This window comes from Pan paniscus, chromosome 5 (assembly GCF_029289425.2).
Source record: "Pan paniscus chromosome 5, NHGRI_mPanPan1-v2.0_pri, whole genome shotgun sequence".
Lineage (NCBI taxonomy): Eukaryota > Metazoa > Chordata > Mammalia > Primates > Hominidae > Pan > Pan paniscus.
The window spans coordinates 151,140,634-151,156,187 of record NC_073254.2 but is presented as its reverse complement, the minus strand read 5'-3'; the positions used below and the strand labels follow the sequence as shown (position 1 = coordinate 151,156,187).

At 41.1% G+C, this 15,554-nt stretch overlaps 1 protein-coding gene across 7 annotated transcripts in view; it reads right to left on the bottom strand.

The window, feature by feature from the left end:
* Window positions 1-15,380, bottom strand: part of AKAP7 (A-kinase anchoring protein 7) — a 149,166-nt gene extending 133,786 nt beyond the window's left edge. For 2 of the 7 annotated variants that reach the window (XM_003827654.6, XM_008953005.5), the window contains exons 1-2: window positions 13,321-15,111; window positions 4,291-4,422 (exon numbers count right to left, since the gene is read on the bottom strand). In XM_003827654.6, coding sequence (XP_003827702.4) covers window positions 4,291-4,422; window positions 13,321-13,612 — 424 coding nt within the window. In that variant the 5' untranslated portion in view covers window positions 13,613-15,111. Of the gene's footprint in view, window positions 1-4,290; window positions 4,423-11,877; window positions 12,221-13,320 lie in introns of those variants that run through there. The other 5 variants (XR_010112516.1, XM_063605462.1, XM_063605464.1 and 2 more) reach the window with 5 other exon arrangements.
* Between the last annotated feature and the right edge of the window lie 174 nt (window positions 15,381-15,554).

Genomic DNA, 15,554 nt, shown 5'->3' with positions numbered 1-15,554 from the left:
CACCCTATGGAGCCAAAGGTGTGGCACAGGTTGTACTGTCTCCTCATCATTTCTTTTTTGTTTTGTTTCTTGAGACACAGTCTGGCTGTGTTGCCCAGGCTGGAGTGCAGTGGCGCAATCTCGGCTCACTGCAACCTCTGCCTACCAGATTCAAGCAATTCTCCGGCCTCGGCCTCCCTAGTAGCTGGGCTTACAGGTACGTGCCACTATGCCCCGCTAATTTTTGTATTTTTAGTAGAGACGGGATTTCACCATGTTGGCCAGGCTGGTTTCAAACTCCTGACCTCAAAAGATCCGCCCAACTCGGCCTCCCGAAGTGCTGGGATTACAGGTGTGAGCCATGGCACCCAGCCTCCCCATCATTTCTAAAAGATTTCCATTGTACACACATTTGGATATTTTACTTCTAATATACTTTTATATTCTCATATTTAGTTCTAATGCATGTTATCTTCTAATTTTTAGTTATAATATTCTAAACTATAACCCTAATAAAAGTCTCTTCTTCAAAACTAACCAAAACATGTAAAGACCCATCTCACCCAACCAGACCACATGCTGCCTAATCAAGATACCACATTCGCACTGAAGGCAACGCAGCTGACAATCGAGAGACACTAACCGTTTCAAGGGGAGTTTTCCTACTGCCAAGGATTCCCCTTCCCATGATGTTTTTGTTAGCACTACTTTCCTCATTGCTCTGCCAGGGTGTCTATTAGCAAGAATTTCTTGGCAGTTAACTCACAATTTCCACACACCAAAGAAAACTGAAGGAATCATAGGCAACAAACAACCTGAGAATTTTGAGGTTGCCATCTACCATGGAGCAAATGAGTAGACTGATTACTAAACGTACAAGAAAGCCAAATTTAGTCCATTCAAGCCACAAACTAATTATATTGTGTTTCAGGCACAAACACTATTATTATACCTTTCTTACGGTTTAAGGGTTGGCAATAAAACTCCCAGTTTTTGTACATTCCTATAAAAATCTCACTTCAGAAAAACTAGTTAGTAGTTTCTGGTTTGCAAAGAATTGTACTATTTGTTCCTTAGTGTTTTAGTAAATGCTATTATAAAAATGAGAGAGTAAGTTGTCCCCAAATAACTAAGGGGTACGTTTCAAAGGTTTTATAAATAACATTTATTCATTATTTTACATTTTTAGCTTCTTTCTTGCATACATTATCTCTTTTTAGCCAGAAAGCAACACTATGAGATAAACAGGGGGGAATTTTTATCCACACTTTAAGTGTCAAAGGTCCAAGTAGATAATGAAGTAACCAAAACGTAAAACACAAGTTTTCTGTTTTTCCCTTTGCACCACGCTGCCCATGTATAAGTTGGAGCCTGGAATTTTAAATCCATCTTCCCACAAAAGTAATATAATACATGGTGGTTTGCAGTCTAGACTAACCCACAAAGACTTTTAACTCATAAAGCCTGAATTATCAAAAAGCGTATATATTAGTTAAAAGTAGACTTTTGTGGACTGGCCTGAGCCCCTAGTATACATAGATAACATCACTTCTTTGGTAAAAAATATATCATATCCTAGAGAGAAAAGATCCTGTTCATATGAAGAACTGGCCATCCCTCCAATGCACATCCTCTGAGGAAACAGCTGTTGCTTTCAGAGCAGGAATGAAATACATGCCACAAACACATCCAGCCCCTTCCTTCTTTCTGGTCCCAATGGCTGTTAATCTCCTTAACAGTAGAGATATAAGAATATGGTGACTACAGAAACACTATTTGCTCTCTGGGATTCTGGCAGTATCTTGCTTTCCATCGCTAGTAGAAGCTATGTGTTCATATACATTAGATATATGTAAGCTATGTATAAATCAGAAGTGCCTGCAGCTGGAAGAATGAACAGACTCATCCCTTGTTCCAATCTAACTTATGCACTCCAATGGGAGTGATTCAGAGACTGGAACAAGGCTCACAGGGAGAAACGCGGGTGAGTGAGGCCCACGGTGGGCACACAGGGCATGGCTATTCATGAGAAGCCTTCTTTATTTATATCCAAATTAGAGAAAGTAATGAAATCAGAAAGAAGTGATTGAATTTTTTAAACATATTCATTTTATTTGTTCAACAAGTAGGATATTAAGAGGAAAACATTAAATCCTTGCTATTCTCACTTTTTTCTAAGAGTATCTTCTAATTAACAGGTATGAAAATTCTTCAGTGAAGGTTTCCCCAACAGCCGTGAAACTCACAAACATGGTTCTTCTCTACGGGGCAGTTGTAAAGGAAAATATAGGAAACACCTCTTCCTGATTCCTTCTCCCCCTTGGATTATGGAATGGGAAAGACTGCTTAATAAAATACCAAAGACTTAATCGTTTTAAGTATCACATCTTCCCAAAATACAAGTCAGGTTCACTGCCTCCAGAAGACAGTGTGATAAAGAGTAGTGTGGTTTCTGAGACTGGCTGAGCATCAGAATTACTTGAGATGTTTAAAAAAATTTTTAAACAAAAAGATTCCCTGGCAGGATGCAAAGGTTGAAAAAGAAGAATCTGTGCTTTTACATCACTCTGCAGAAAATTCTGATGGTCAGATAATTTCAAGAGCACTGAATAGTTCATACTCATCCTCCAAGCCTCTACTCTTGCCAAACATCTAGAAAGGCTTCATGGACACCCTCTCCTCCCACACCCAGGTTAGATGCCTCCCTGCACACATCCTCACGTCATGCACTTCCAGAGCAGCCTGTATGGCATTCATCTTATGAGATGATAGCCGTCAACAGATTGGCTCCCCAATGAAGCTGGGAGCTTCTTGACGTTCAAGACTGTTGTGTGTTTTAATATTCCCAATGTCCAGCACAATGCCTGGCTATAAATGTTCATCAAAGAAATGACTAACAAATCAGAAACCAGATTCTACAACTAGTTCTTTCCCACCGTGTGAATTTAATTTACTTAACTTCTCTAAGTCAGTTTTCTTTTCTCAAGATGAAGAGACTAAAGCAGATGATTTGTTATGCCACAGAGCCCTAGTCATGAAAAAAGCATATCAAACCACAGCAAGGCTTTATGTAAGGCTGCAAACAGTTGAATGGCGCAGAGTATGTAGTCAATAAACATCTGAATATATTGACGCTTTTCCTTATTTTCCTCCCCACAAGTAACCTGGACAATAGTCAAATCTTTAACATTTTCAGTGAAGGTAAACCCAAATATCATGGACAGTATTGTTTTTACAATGACATAAAACAGATTTTTTTTTAATTTATTTATTTTACTAAAATAGAGATGGGGGTCTCCCTATGTTGACCAGGCTGGTCTCAAACTCCTGGCCTCAAGTTATCCTCCCGTCTCAGCCTCCCAAAGTGTTAAGAACACAGGCATGAGCCACCGCATCTGGCCAAAACACAGATTTGGATATTTATGTAATTCCAGCAGTATTTCAATCAAGTAAGCATTGTTGCTTTAAAGTTTGTGAATGAAGCTCTCAAAGACTGAATCGATCCAATACATGAACATTTAATTAAAAGTTGACCTGTTCTCACTATTAGCCTGTTGAGCTCCTTTGGGGCAGTGATAATGCCCATCTTGTTCACGAATGGACCCTCCCAATGCCTAGCAAAGTGCTTAGAGGATACCAAACAGCTAGTAAACATGTGTTAGATAAATGGGTACTGCTGAAATTAGCAGTGGCTCCACAATAATCAAGGGCATTATCTAGCCCATTATTTTCAGAAGTAGCTGGCTCAACATTTTGTGAGACACGTCAATATTAACTGTGATTATGTTATCACAGATATTATTATATATGAATATAATATTATATTATTATTATACCAATAGATATAGACAACTATTAAATAAAAAACAAGACTTGGCCAGGCACGATCATTCACATCTGTAATCCCAGCACTTTTGGAGGCCAAGGCAGGAGGATGGCTTGAGCCCAGGAGTTTGAGACCAGCCTGGGCAACATGGCAAGACCCCACATCTATAAAAAAAATAAAAACGTAGCCACATATGGTGCCACACATGCCTGTGGTCCCAGCTACCTCCCACCAGGAAGCTGAGGTGGGAGGATTACTTAAGACTGGCAGGTCAAGGCTGCAGTGAACTGTGATCACACCACTCCAGCCTAGATGACAGAGCGAGACTGTGTCTCAAAAAACTAGAATAAATGAAATGAAATCAAAATTAAAACTCAAAAACATAAGTATTAAAAGTGAAACAACTTATAAAGAAAAATATATATATATAACTAAATTTACTACTCATTGCTTCTAAATACGCATTTACTTAATAAAGCACTTACTTCCACAGTCATCCTGAATATCTACAGTGGCAAATGGCATGTCTATCAGAGAATCCATAGTATTGGCTTCAAATTCCTCTGACATTTTCTTTTTTCTTGATACATTTTCACACTCATTGGAATTAATTCCTCCTTTAACATATCACAAACAGAAAAAAAAGGATTATTTAACTTGTCATTATTTAAACATATCCTAAATGAAAATAACTGAGCTCACTGATTTCAATATAAATTAACATCTGTTAAGAAATGTACTACTTGTGTTCAAATATATCATAAGGCTATTTATATAAACATTTATACCACACTCTATATTTTTGTACACTTATAAAGCTTTAATCATTTTCTAAAACACAGTATTCAATGTATGATTAGATGAAAACTGAGTCAATCAATAATCCTCAAGATCTTTTACAGCTATATTTTAATTCTAAAACTACGTTTTTTTCACGTACCTTTTAAAACAACCAGCAAGGTTTGTCAGTCATTCTCATTCTTATTTTTAGCAATATCAGTGTTCTTATTTGTCAAGTTCTGGCCTATAATTTTTTCTTCAATAAAGACTTTTGTTTCTCTCCATCATTACATTTAACACTGGATATTTAGTTAAAAATACATGGTTCTAAATATGCTTTTCTGAAAATTCAATTATTAAAAAGCAAATGATCTTACAGTTTCCCTAACTCCTCTCCCATGGTCATATACTAACTTTAAAGCCATATTTCCTATTTGGTCTTTTTTTGTTTTCTTGCTATGGGTAGAACAATCATATACCTTGGGTGGAGGTAAGAGAAAGAAGGTGCATGTTTAAATTGATAAAGTTAATTGCTAAATTTATCAGATGGTGGTCTCCCCAGAGCCATTATAACCCATGCCTTTATTGACAGATACAAATGCTGTCTGAACTAATAAGATTGAACAGAATCCTGGAATACTAATATAATTTTTACTCTACGTATTTACTAAAGACTAATTTACCACTCAAGATGTTTAAGAAGTCCTTTAATTCATTATCTTGTAATACTCTATTTTCAGATACAATACCTGTAAAACACAGTCCATTAAGAATATGGCTACAACATAGCTATGATGATAGGCCACAGTTAACGTACAAGCCAAAAAACACACATTTTTACTGCAATTTGATTAATCTCTACTATTGTTCACACACACACACCCCTGTTGTATTAGTCCATTCGCATTGCTATAAAGGAATACCTGAGGCTGGGCAATTTCCAAACAAAAGAGGTTTATTTGGCTCCCAGTTCTGCAGGCTGTACACAAAGCACAGTGCCAGCATCTGCTTTGGTGAGAGCCTCAAGAAGCTTAAAATCATGGTGCAAGGCAAAGGGAAGCCAACATGTCACACGTCAAGAAAAACAGCAAGACAGAGAGGCAGAGATGCCAGCCTCTTTTAAGCAACCAGATCTCACATGAACTCATTACCGCAGGGAAGGCAACAAAGCATTCATGAGAGATCTGCCCCCGTGACCCAAACACCTCCCACCAAGCCCCGTCTCCAACATTGGGGATTACATCTCAACACGGGATTTGGAGGAGACAAACATAAAAACTACTATCATTCTGCCCCTGGCCACCTAAATCTCACTGCAAAATATAATCATCTCTTCCCAATAGTCCCCCAAGGTCAACTCGTTCCAGCATTAACTCAAAAGTCCAAAGTCTCATTTGAGACTCAAGGTAAGTTTCTTCCACCTATGAGCCTGTAAAATCAAAAAGAAGTTATTCAGCTCCAAGATACAAAGATGGTGCAGGTATTGTGTAAACACTCCCATTCCAAAAGAGAGAAATCCAAAAGAAAGGGGCAACAGGCTCCACATAAGTCCAAAACCTAGCAGTGGAGACAATAAACCTTAAAGCTCCAAAGCTCTCCTTCAACTCCATGTCCCACATCCAGGGCACACTGGAGCAAGACATGGGCTCCCAAAGTCTTAGGCAGTTCTGTCCCTATGGATTTGCAAGGTGAAGCCCCTGTGGCTGCTCTCACAGGATGGAATTGAATGCCTGCAGCTTTTCCAAGCTCAGGGTGTAAGCTGCCAGTGGCTGTATCATTCTTGGGTCTGGAAGGTGGCAGCCCCCTTCCCACAGCTCCACTAGGCAGTGCCCTGGTGGAGACTCTGGGTGGGGGCTCCAATCCCACATTTCCCCCCAGCATTGGCCTAGGAGAGTTTCTCTGTGAGGGCTCCACCGCTGCAGCAGGCTTCTGCCTGAGCACCCAGGCTTTCTGGTACATCATCTGAAATCTAGGTGGAAGCTGCCATGCCTCCTTCACTCTTGCATTTATTCTGTGCACCTGCAGGCTTAACATCACATGGAAGCCCCCAAGGCTTACAGTGGCTTGTGCTCTCCAAAGTGACCAGAGCTGTAGCTGGGGCCTTTTGAGCCACAGCTGGAGGTGGAGAAACTGAGATGTGGGGAGCAGTGTCCCCAGGCTGCACATGGCAGCATGCCCCTGGGCTTGTCCCCTAAAACCATTCTAGGCCTCAGGTCTGTGATCGGAGAAGCTGCCCTGGAGATTTCTGAAATCCCTTCAAGGCCTTTTTCCCGTTGTCTTGGCTATTAGGAATTGCCTCCATTTTAGTCATGCTAATCTCTCTAGCAAGTGGTTCCTTCACAGCCCACTTCAATTCCTCTCCTGAAAATGCTTTTTGCTTCTTTACCACAAGCCTAAGCTGCAAATTTTCCAAATTTTTATGCTCTGCTTCCCTTTTAATTATAAGGAAAGCAACTTTAAGTCATTCCTTTGCTTCCATATCTGATTGTAGGTCATCAGAAGCTGCCATGCCACTTCTTGAATGCTTTGCTGCTCAAAAATTTCTTCCCACTGCACTCCACCCTGGGTGACAGAGTGAGACCCTGTTGCAAAAAAAAAAAAAAAAAGAAAGAAAGAAATTTCTTCTATCAGATACTCTAAGTCATCACTTCTAAGTTCAAACTTCCACAGATCCCTAGGGCATGGACACAAGGCAGCCAAATTCTTTGCTAGGGCATAACATAGAGACGTTAACTGCAGTTCCCAATAACTTCCTCATATCCATCTCCAACCCTGTCAGATGGGCCTTCACTGTCCATATTTCTATCAGCATTTTGGTCACAACCACTTAACCAGTCTTTAAGAAGTTCCAAACCTTCCCTCATCTTCCTGTCTTCTTCTGAGCCCTCCAAACTCTTCTAACCCCTGCCCATTACCCAGTTCCAAAGCCACTTCCACCTTTTCAGGTATCTTTACAGCAACACCCTACTCTTTAGTACCAATTTTCTATCTCAGTCCATTTGCATTGCTGTAAAGGAATACCTGAGGCTGGGTAATTATTAAAGAAAAGTTTATTTGGCCCAGAGTTCTGCAGGCTTTACACAAAGCATATTACCAGCATCTGCTTCTGGTGAAGGCCTCAGGAAGCTTATAATCATAGTGGAAGGCAAAGGGAAGCCAATGTGTTACATGGTGAGAAAAGGACCATGACAGAGAGGTGGAGGTGGCAGCCTCTCTTAATCAACTAGATCTCTTCTGAACTCATTATCACAGGGAGGGCACCAAGCCATTCATGAGGGATCCACCCCATGACCCAAACACCTCCCACCAAGCCCCACCTCCAACACTGGGGATAACATCTCAACATGAGATTTGAAGGGACAAATATCCAAACTATATTTGGATATTTGCTTTTATCCAGAATATTACTATATTCTGGATAAAAGCAAAAAACAACAAAGCCTTTTTTAATTAATTAAGTTCAATGCCAAAAAACCCTAATAGTACATTCTTAATAATGTTACTATTTATATTACAGTTCAAATTTTAGGAATTATGAATGCCTCGTACACAGGTGTTCAACAACTGTCAGTTCACTATGAGTCTATTCATAAACTTGCAAATATGTGAAAAATGCGAGAACAAGTTAAATGCCTCTTTTCTATTTTTATGCTTGTGTTTTAAAAACACAAATGCAGCTTAGGCTTAAATAAAAGTTTTCATAGATGAATACACATCCTGTACCTTTGGGCACATGCAGCTACACATAAAGGATCACCACTGACCATGTATGTTACACTTGAAAAGCTAGTAATAAAACATGCAACTAAATAGAAACAAGGCTGAATGAAAATCAGAACAAAATGAAATAAACCCAACCATTGTTTTTCCTCTATTTTATTCTCAATCTAAGAATTTAGTGATAAAAAATTGACCTATTTAACACCGTCATCTCACTACTAGCTTCCAAGTTCTTGTGCTACTTGGAAATACAGATTCTTAGCAATAAGTGAGGGAGAGGAAACTTAATTTTGGGCTTCAACACATTTTGAAGGCAAAAGAAAGAATACAATGATGAATTAAATTAAGTCAATTTTTAAATAAGAAAAGTTCGCGAAATCGCTTAACTTTTGGTTTCTCCTGAGCTCAGTTAATCACCAACAATTAGAGAGCAAGTGCTATGGACTTCATTCTGGCTATACCAAAGAGAGAATCACACGGTAACAATGGTAATAATAGTAACTGCACATTAGAATCACCTGCAGAGCTTTAAAAAAAAATCACTAGAACGCATGTGTGTCACTCCAGCCAATTAAATCAGAATCTCTGGAGATTAGGCCAACCTCTGGTATTTTTTTAAACCTCTGCAGAGTAATTCCGATGTGCAAGAGTGGTTTTCCAATTGAAAACCACTGCTCCAGAAGATCCCCTTTCACTTCTTCTATACCTTGACCTCACACCAGACTAAGAGATTGTGTGAACAGTTAAGAACAATCAACTTCAAAGTAAAACCTTAGATCAGACCTCTACCGTCAGGGAAAACCTTGCAGATCCCCAGCTGAGGGCTGAGTTAGGTAATCCAATCTTCTAGGCACCTAGTGCTTCCTCCAATCACTGCATGTATACTTTATGTTATACGTGTCCGTTTATCTGTCTTATCCATTAGATTCTAAGGTAAAGTGACCATACAATTCACCAAACCAGGACACTTTTGAAAGTGAAAGGGACAACTTCCTATAACTGTACTCCATCATGTGTGGTCACCATAGTCGAAGTTCCTTAAAAGCCTTGTCTTATTCTCCTTTGATTCCTCCATGCCTAGCACTGAGTTCAGCTCACAATAGGTGCTCAATAAATTTTTACTGAATGAATAAATGTGATAAAGGTAAGTCCACATTTGAGAGTGGTTAGTAAGTCACTAGTAGCTAGTGTAGATAGCTACAATGCAATACAGCTATCTCACTGCCCATGAAAAATAATTCCTGGTATTTAGTGGCAGCCTCAGCACATCACAGATTCTCTCATTTTCACCAGATGAATAAAGGAAAAGTACTAGTATCCCATTTGACATGAAAATAAAAATTAAAGCATAATATAACTTGTTCAACATCATTCTTTACCTTGCTAAATAAAGCATATTAAACTCAAATGCAATGTTACATCAAAATCCACAGGAGTCTAGAACTTGAAATACAAACAACTATCTTCTCTTAAGCTATAGAATAATAGGAATTATTAACTCAACAATTTTTGAGATAGGAATTATTAACTCAAAAAAAAGGAGTGCCACTTTCAAATAAGTCTTGAAAGAACTGCTGGTCATTCTATAGAACAATGTTTCTCAAACCAAATATTTGGAACACTTCCTCCAGTTCTCTAAGCTCTAGTGTTTGGGCAAAGGTTGGTAGATGTGAATTAAATACACCAGTCATAACTACACTTTCTCTTATAGAAGGTATAAATATTTTGCTTTTGGAAAACTGCCTTAAAATAACCAACTCTTAAAGCATTTAAACTCTTTTAAGTTCATTGGGTTGAGTACTTAAAAGTCTCCTACAATTTGTTCTAACCATAGTTAAAATTCTTTTGTATAAATCCAAATAAAAGTTATGCTTCCAAATGCATTAATAACATAAAGATGAGGTGAAGCTGGTAAACTATTAATATGTCTGTTACTACTACTAACAACAGCTAACATTTAAGTGCATGCTTGAAGCCAGGCACAGCTGGAAGCACTGGGAGGAACTCATTTAATCCACACAACCACACTATGGAGAGGTACTATTATGATGCTCATTTTACAAACTAGCTGATTAAATAAGTACTTGCTCAAGGGTAAAACTAGTGGGTCTTGGAGCTGGAACTGGAATCCAGTCACTCTATGACCATTATGCCGTTTCTGGCACCACACACTGCCACCTTATTATACACTGACTATAGCAATGTAAACGGAGGCAATCCTTTCAGAAAGCAATCTGGCAATAGACCAGAAGCCACAGAAATATTCTTCCGATGTTCTTCTTACTGCTCTCTGGTTATCTATCATCCATGCTCAAAGATTCACCACAGCTTTCTTTAAACAAAAAAGGAAAAGTGGAACAAAACTTAAATGCCTAATAACAAGGAAATGGTACAATAGCCAAGATTTGGAAGCAATTTAAGTGTTGGATAACTAAGGTTATCCAATGGAAAAAGGAAATATGGTACATATATACAATGGAGTACTATTCAGCCATACAAAAGAATAAGATCCTGTCATCTGCAACATGGATGGAACTGGAGATCCTTACGTTAAGTGAAATAAGCCAGGCATAGAAAAACAAACTTTCTATGTTCTCACTTATTTGTGGGAACTAAAATTGAAACATTTGAACTCATGGAGATAGAGAATAGAAGAATGGTTACCAGAGGCTGGGGAGGGTGGTGGAATGGGTGGGGGGAACATGGATGGTGACTGGGTACAATGAAATAGAAACAATGAAAAAAATAGGGAAATGGTTAAACGAAGCAAGCTCGTGACAATGACAACTACGAACAATGACTATGAAGAATGCAATGACAGAAAAAAGCTAACAACAAATGCCAAGTTTTTAGAAAGGAGATATAAAATTGCATATGCTCTATGATTTACAATTATGTGGCCAAAGGCTAAACAGTATAAACTGCTTGTAAATGCTGACAACTATATTGAATATATTCATGTTTCTCATTTCTGCTATTCAAACGTTTCAAAATTGAATATTACCTAAGAAAAACAATACATACATTTTAAGTATATTATAAAACCATACCTTTAAATATATGCAAATATTCAAATACAGGTGAAGCAAATGCCTTCATCAAAAACAGGCCAACAGGGCGGGCCGGGTGAGGTGGCTCACACCTGTAATCCCAGCACTTTGGGAGGCCGAGGCAGGTAGATCACGAAGTCAGGAGATAGAGACCATCCTCACTAACACGGTGAAACCCCATCTCTACTAAAAATACAAAAAATTAGCCAGGCGTGGTGGCACACACCTATAGTCCCAGCTACTCGGGAGGCTGAGGCAGGGGAATCGCTTGAAGCTGGGAGGCGGAAGTTGCAGTGAGCCGAGATTGTGCCACTGCACTCCAGCCTGGGCGACAGAGCGAGACTCTGTCTCTAAAAAAAAAAAAGAGAGAGAGAAAAGGGTATGGAGAGTTCTCCCACTGTCACACAAAATGCAGGTTTCCTATCTGGATAATAAATGACTACTCAATTTTGTGAAGTAAGTCTCTCATCACTCTACTAGGTAAATAGTAAATTTATCCCAGCTGAGCAAGTTGGCTCACACCTGTAATCCCAGCACTCAGAGAAGGACTGCTTGAGCCCAGGAGTTCAAGCCTTGGTGACATGGCAAGACCCCGTCTCTACAAAAAAAAAAATACAAAAATTAGTCAGGCATGTTGGCACAGACCTGTAGTCCCCGCTACTTGGGGAGGCTGAAACAGGAGGTTGGCATGATCCCAGCCGATCTAGGCTGCAGTGAGCCATGATCGCGCCAGTGCACTTCCACCTGAGCCAACAGAGGAAGACCCTGTCTCTAAATACATATATACATATATACATACATACATAAGTACATACATAAGTTTATTCCTAAGAACAACTGGAAAGGGCCAAGGGCATCCATTCTAGTCCTGGCTTAGCTACTAAAAATAGTATTAGCATCTTACACGTTAGTAAATGTTGACAGCTGCGTAGAAATCAACAAGTTACTTGACCTCCAGGCTTTCCTTTCCTCCTCATAAAAAGGGAACAAAAGTAAAATCCAAATTATTAGGGAGAAATGGACAAAACAAGTTAATAGTGTCCGAAAATGGATGAAAGGAGGAAGTAACCTCCACAAACATCTTAAACTTTATGAGTAAGGAAAATATACAGATATGCTAACAGGATCCTGAATTGCAAAGCCACGGCACTTAAACAAGGAACTGGAGTATGGCTCTTTTCTCCTTAACAATTTCCATTCCCATGCATTTCCTAAATGCAAAAACTCACTGTCATCATTCACTTAACAATTGTCAACATATTCACACGATTAACTGCTATTTATATAGCACACTTTAACGTTTTTATGCTTTTTATACTCTTCTATGAGTTTATCCTGTGAAACTCTTGCAGAGGAGCACCTTTTCTCTAATTGGTTTGCGGACCCTTTTACCGAAAGTCCACCCCTAACTCGCTCTACTCACAAAGTTCAGTTCACAACAAACGCTGACCTAAACTGGAAATTCATTCCGGGCGCTAGTGTAGACTTGGCGCCAGTTTTAAAAGCGGTCATGTCCAAACCTGGCAGAAAATCCTAAATGAGACAGTATGGTGGTTCGGGTGCTTAATATTTGTGATATAAGATAAAATCGAGATTTTACTAGGTTTTGTTTACATTTACCCACATCAACACCGTCGGAAGGAATGTGTACTGGCATGAACTTTGTGCAAAGGGTCACAGGATGAGAAAGGGAGAAAGAAAAGTGAAACTCGGGGATGGGCTCATACCCCCGCCTCCTGTTGGACCCACAATGCGTGCATTAAAACGCTTCGCTACAGGCAGCACTGATGTACACCCCGGTTGCACCGGGCTTCTCGGTGCTACCCTGAGTCCTTTTGGGAAGGAGGGAGACTCGGAGAAGGGCCGGCGCGGGTCAGGCCCTCCCAAAGTTCGAGCGCAGAGCAGGCCCAGGCCCCCGCGGCTCCTGTCGCCCCCGCCCCGGCCCGCTGGACAGCCCGGTCTCACCCGCTTCGGGGCGCTCCATGGTCGCGGCGCATGCGGGCGGCGCGTCTGGGCTGGCGGCAGCGGCGGTGGCGGGCCGCGTCCCGGGGCTGGAGGCGAGGCCGAGGCGGAGGCCAGGGCGGGGCTCGGGGCCTGAGGGCGGTGCGCTGGGCCGGGGCGGGGTCCAGCGACAGGCTGCGGGGGCCCGGGCCGCGGAGGCCAGGCCTGCGGAAGCGCGGAGCTTCCCAAGCCGCAGCCCCCGCGGCAGCGGCAGCGGCAGCAGCCGCAGCAGCCGCAGCAGCCGCAGCACCCGCATGCCAGGCCGGACGCCGGAACAAGCCGGAAGGGGCCGACCCGAGTCGCCGGTGGTACCCGGATTCGGGCGAGAGGCGCGGACGGGCTCGAGCAGGGCGGGGGAAACTAGGGCCGGCGACTGCGGCGTCACGGCAGCCCAGGTCGTCTCGACTCTGCAATGCGACGCTGGGTCTTCGCCTGCCTGCCGAGCCCCGCGGCCTCCGACGGCCTTTGGCAGCCCTCATTTATTAACCGTGGCGCAGCCTTTCCCGTCCCACGCTTTCAAGGGCGAGATTGGGACTAGGATGAAAGAATTCTCTGGCCTGGTGTCTTTTGAGAATCCATGTGCTTAGTTTTGCAATCAGGGTTCTGATTGCAGAATATTTGGGAAGAGCGAAATGTACAAGAACGAGACCTTGTACTTCTGTATAATGAGATACTTTATTTACCTTACTTTTAAAAAATGCAAATTGTGACAAAGTCTCTAATTTTTAACAATGATATTATATTTAGACATTAAGAGGAAGCCAGTTGCTGGTTCTTGTAGTATAAGGTACTGCAGTGAGTAAATTGGGAGAAAAAGAAATTTACTTAGTTTAAAAAAATAAAAACCTTTCACTTGAAACGGAATGCTACTGGGATTGGTTTTAGTGCGAAGAAACCAGGGGTTAAGAACATTAGGTGCATCCGTCCACAAATTAGCGCCTTTCGTGAATAATAACACTTCGCTTATGTTGAATGCATCGTAGAATAGGGATGGAAGAAAAGAAGACCCCTACACAGCCACAACAGCTGGCGTAAAGGCTGCACACTAGAAGTCGGCAAACTAGTTACTCTGATTTTCAAATAATTCTAACACGTTGAGTTTCTGATGCCCATTTATGGGCTGGTAGGAAAGTACAACCAGTTCCCCTAATATTTATTTAATGCTTGAGCTCTGTGCTGAGGATGTGCAGGTAAGACAGGTCTTTTACTTATGGAGCTGATCATATAATAGCAGAGAAAGAAACATAAGTAACTGCAGAAATAAAAGCTGCAAAAATGTGGTCCACATTCATAGTGAAGAGGATGAGAATATGCCACCCCAAATATGCCACTTCAGCATAAGGATTATTCTTGAGCTTAAAACAGTTCAGAAACTAAAGACTCAGGAACAACTTTGACCTCCCCCTTTCTGCCTAAAAGCAGGACATAAATTTCCCTTCGTAAAGGTGACTTAAATTTTTATTTTTAAAGCTTTACCAGGCCGGGCCCAGTGGCTCACGCTTGTAACCCCAACACTTCAGGAGGTCAAGGCGAGTGGATCACTTGAGTCCAGGAGTTTGAAACCAGCCTGGGCAACATAGCAAAACCCTGTCTCTACCAAAAATACAAAAATTAACCAGACGTGGTGACCCATGCCTGTAATCCCAGCTACTCCAGAGGCTGAGGTGGGAGGATCGCTGGAGCCCAAGAGGTGGAGGTTGCAGTGAGCTGAGATGATGCCATTGCACTCCAGTGTGGACAACAGAGCCAGATCCTGTCTCAAACAAACAAACAAAGAAACAACAAAGCTTTACCACTCACCCATACCAGAAAGAGGAGAATGAGTCTTACCTGCATAACAAACCCATACATTTTCTAGTAACCTTCCCATACTGCAGAAAGGCTAAGCCCCCTTTTCCTTTGTCTAGCCTCTCCACACTTTATCATCGTTAAAATGGTATAGAAGCCCCCAGTTCTAACTGCCTCTTCGGGCTTTTAGTTCTTTCCTGTGAAGCATCTATGTGCATGTGTAATAATCCTTTTCTCGTCTTAATCTGTCTTTTGTCAATTTAATTTACACAGTCCAACCTAGTGAACTAAATGGGCAGGAGAAAGATTTTTCTTCCCCTGTGGTGTGTACCAAGAGATATATGGAAGTTTCATTCTCTTACCTAAGCAGAGGTAACAGCCCAAATGCCACATATTTTTCACCACCAGTA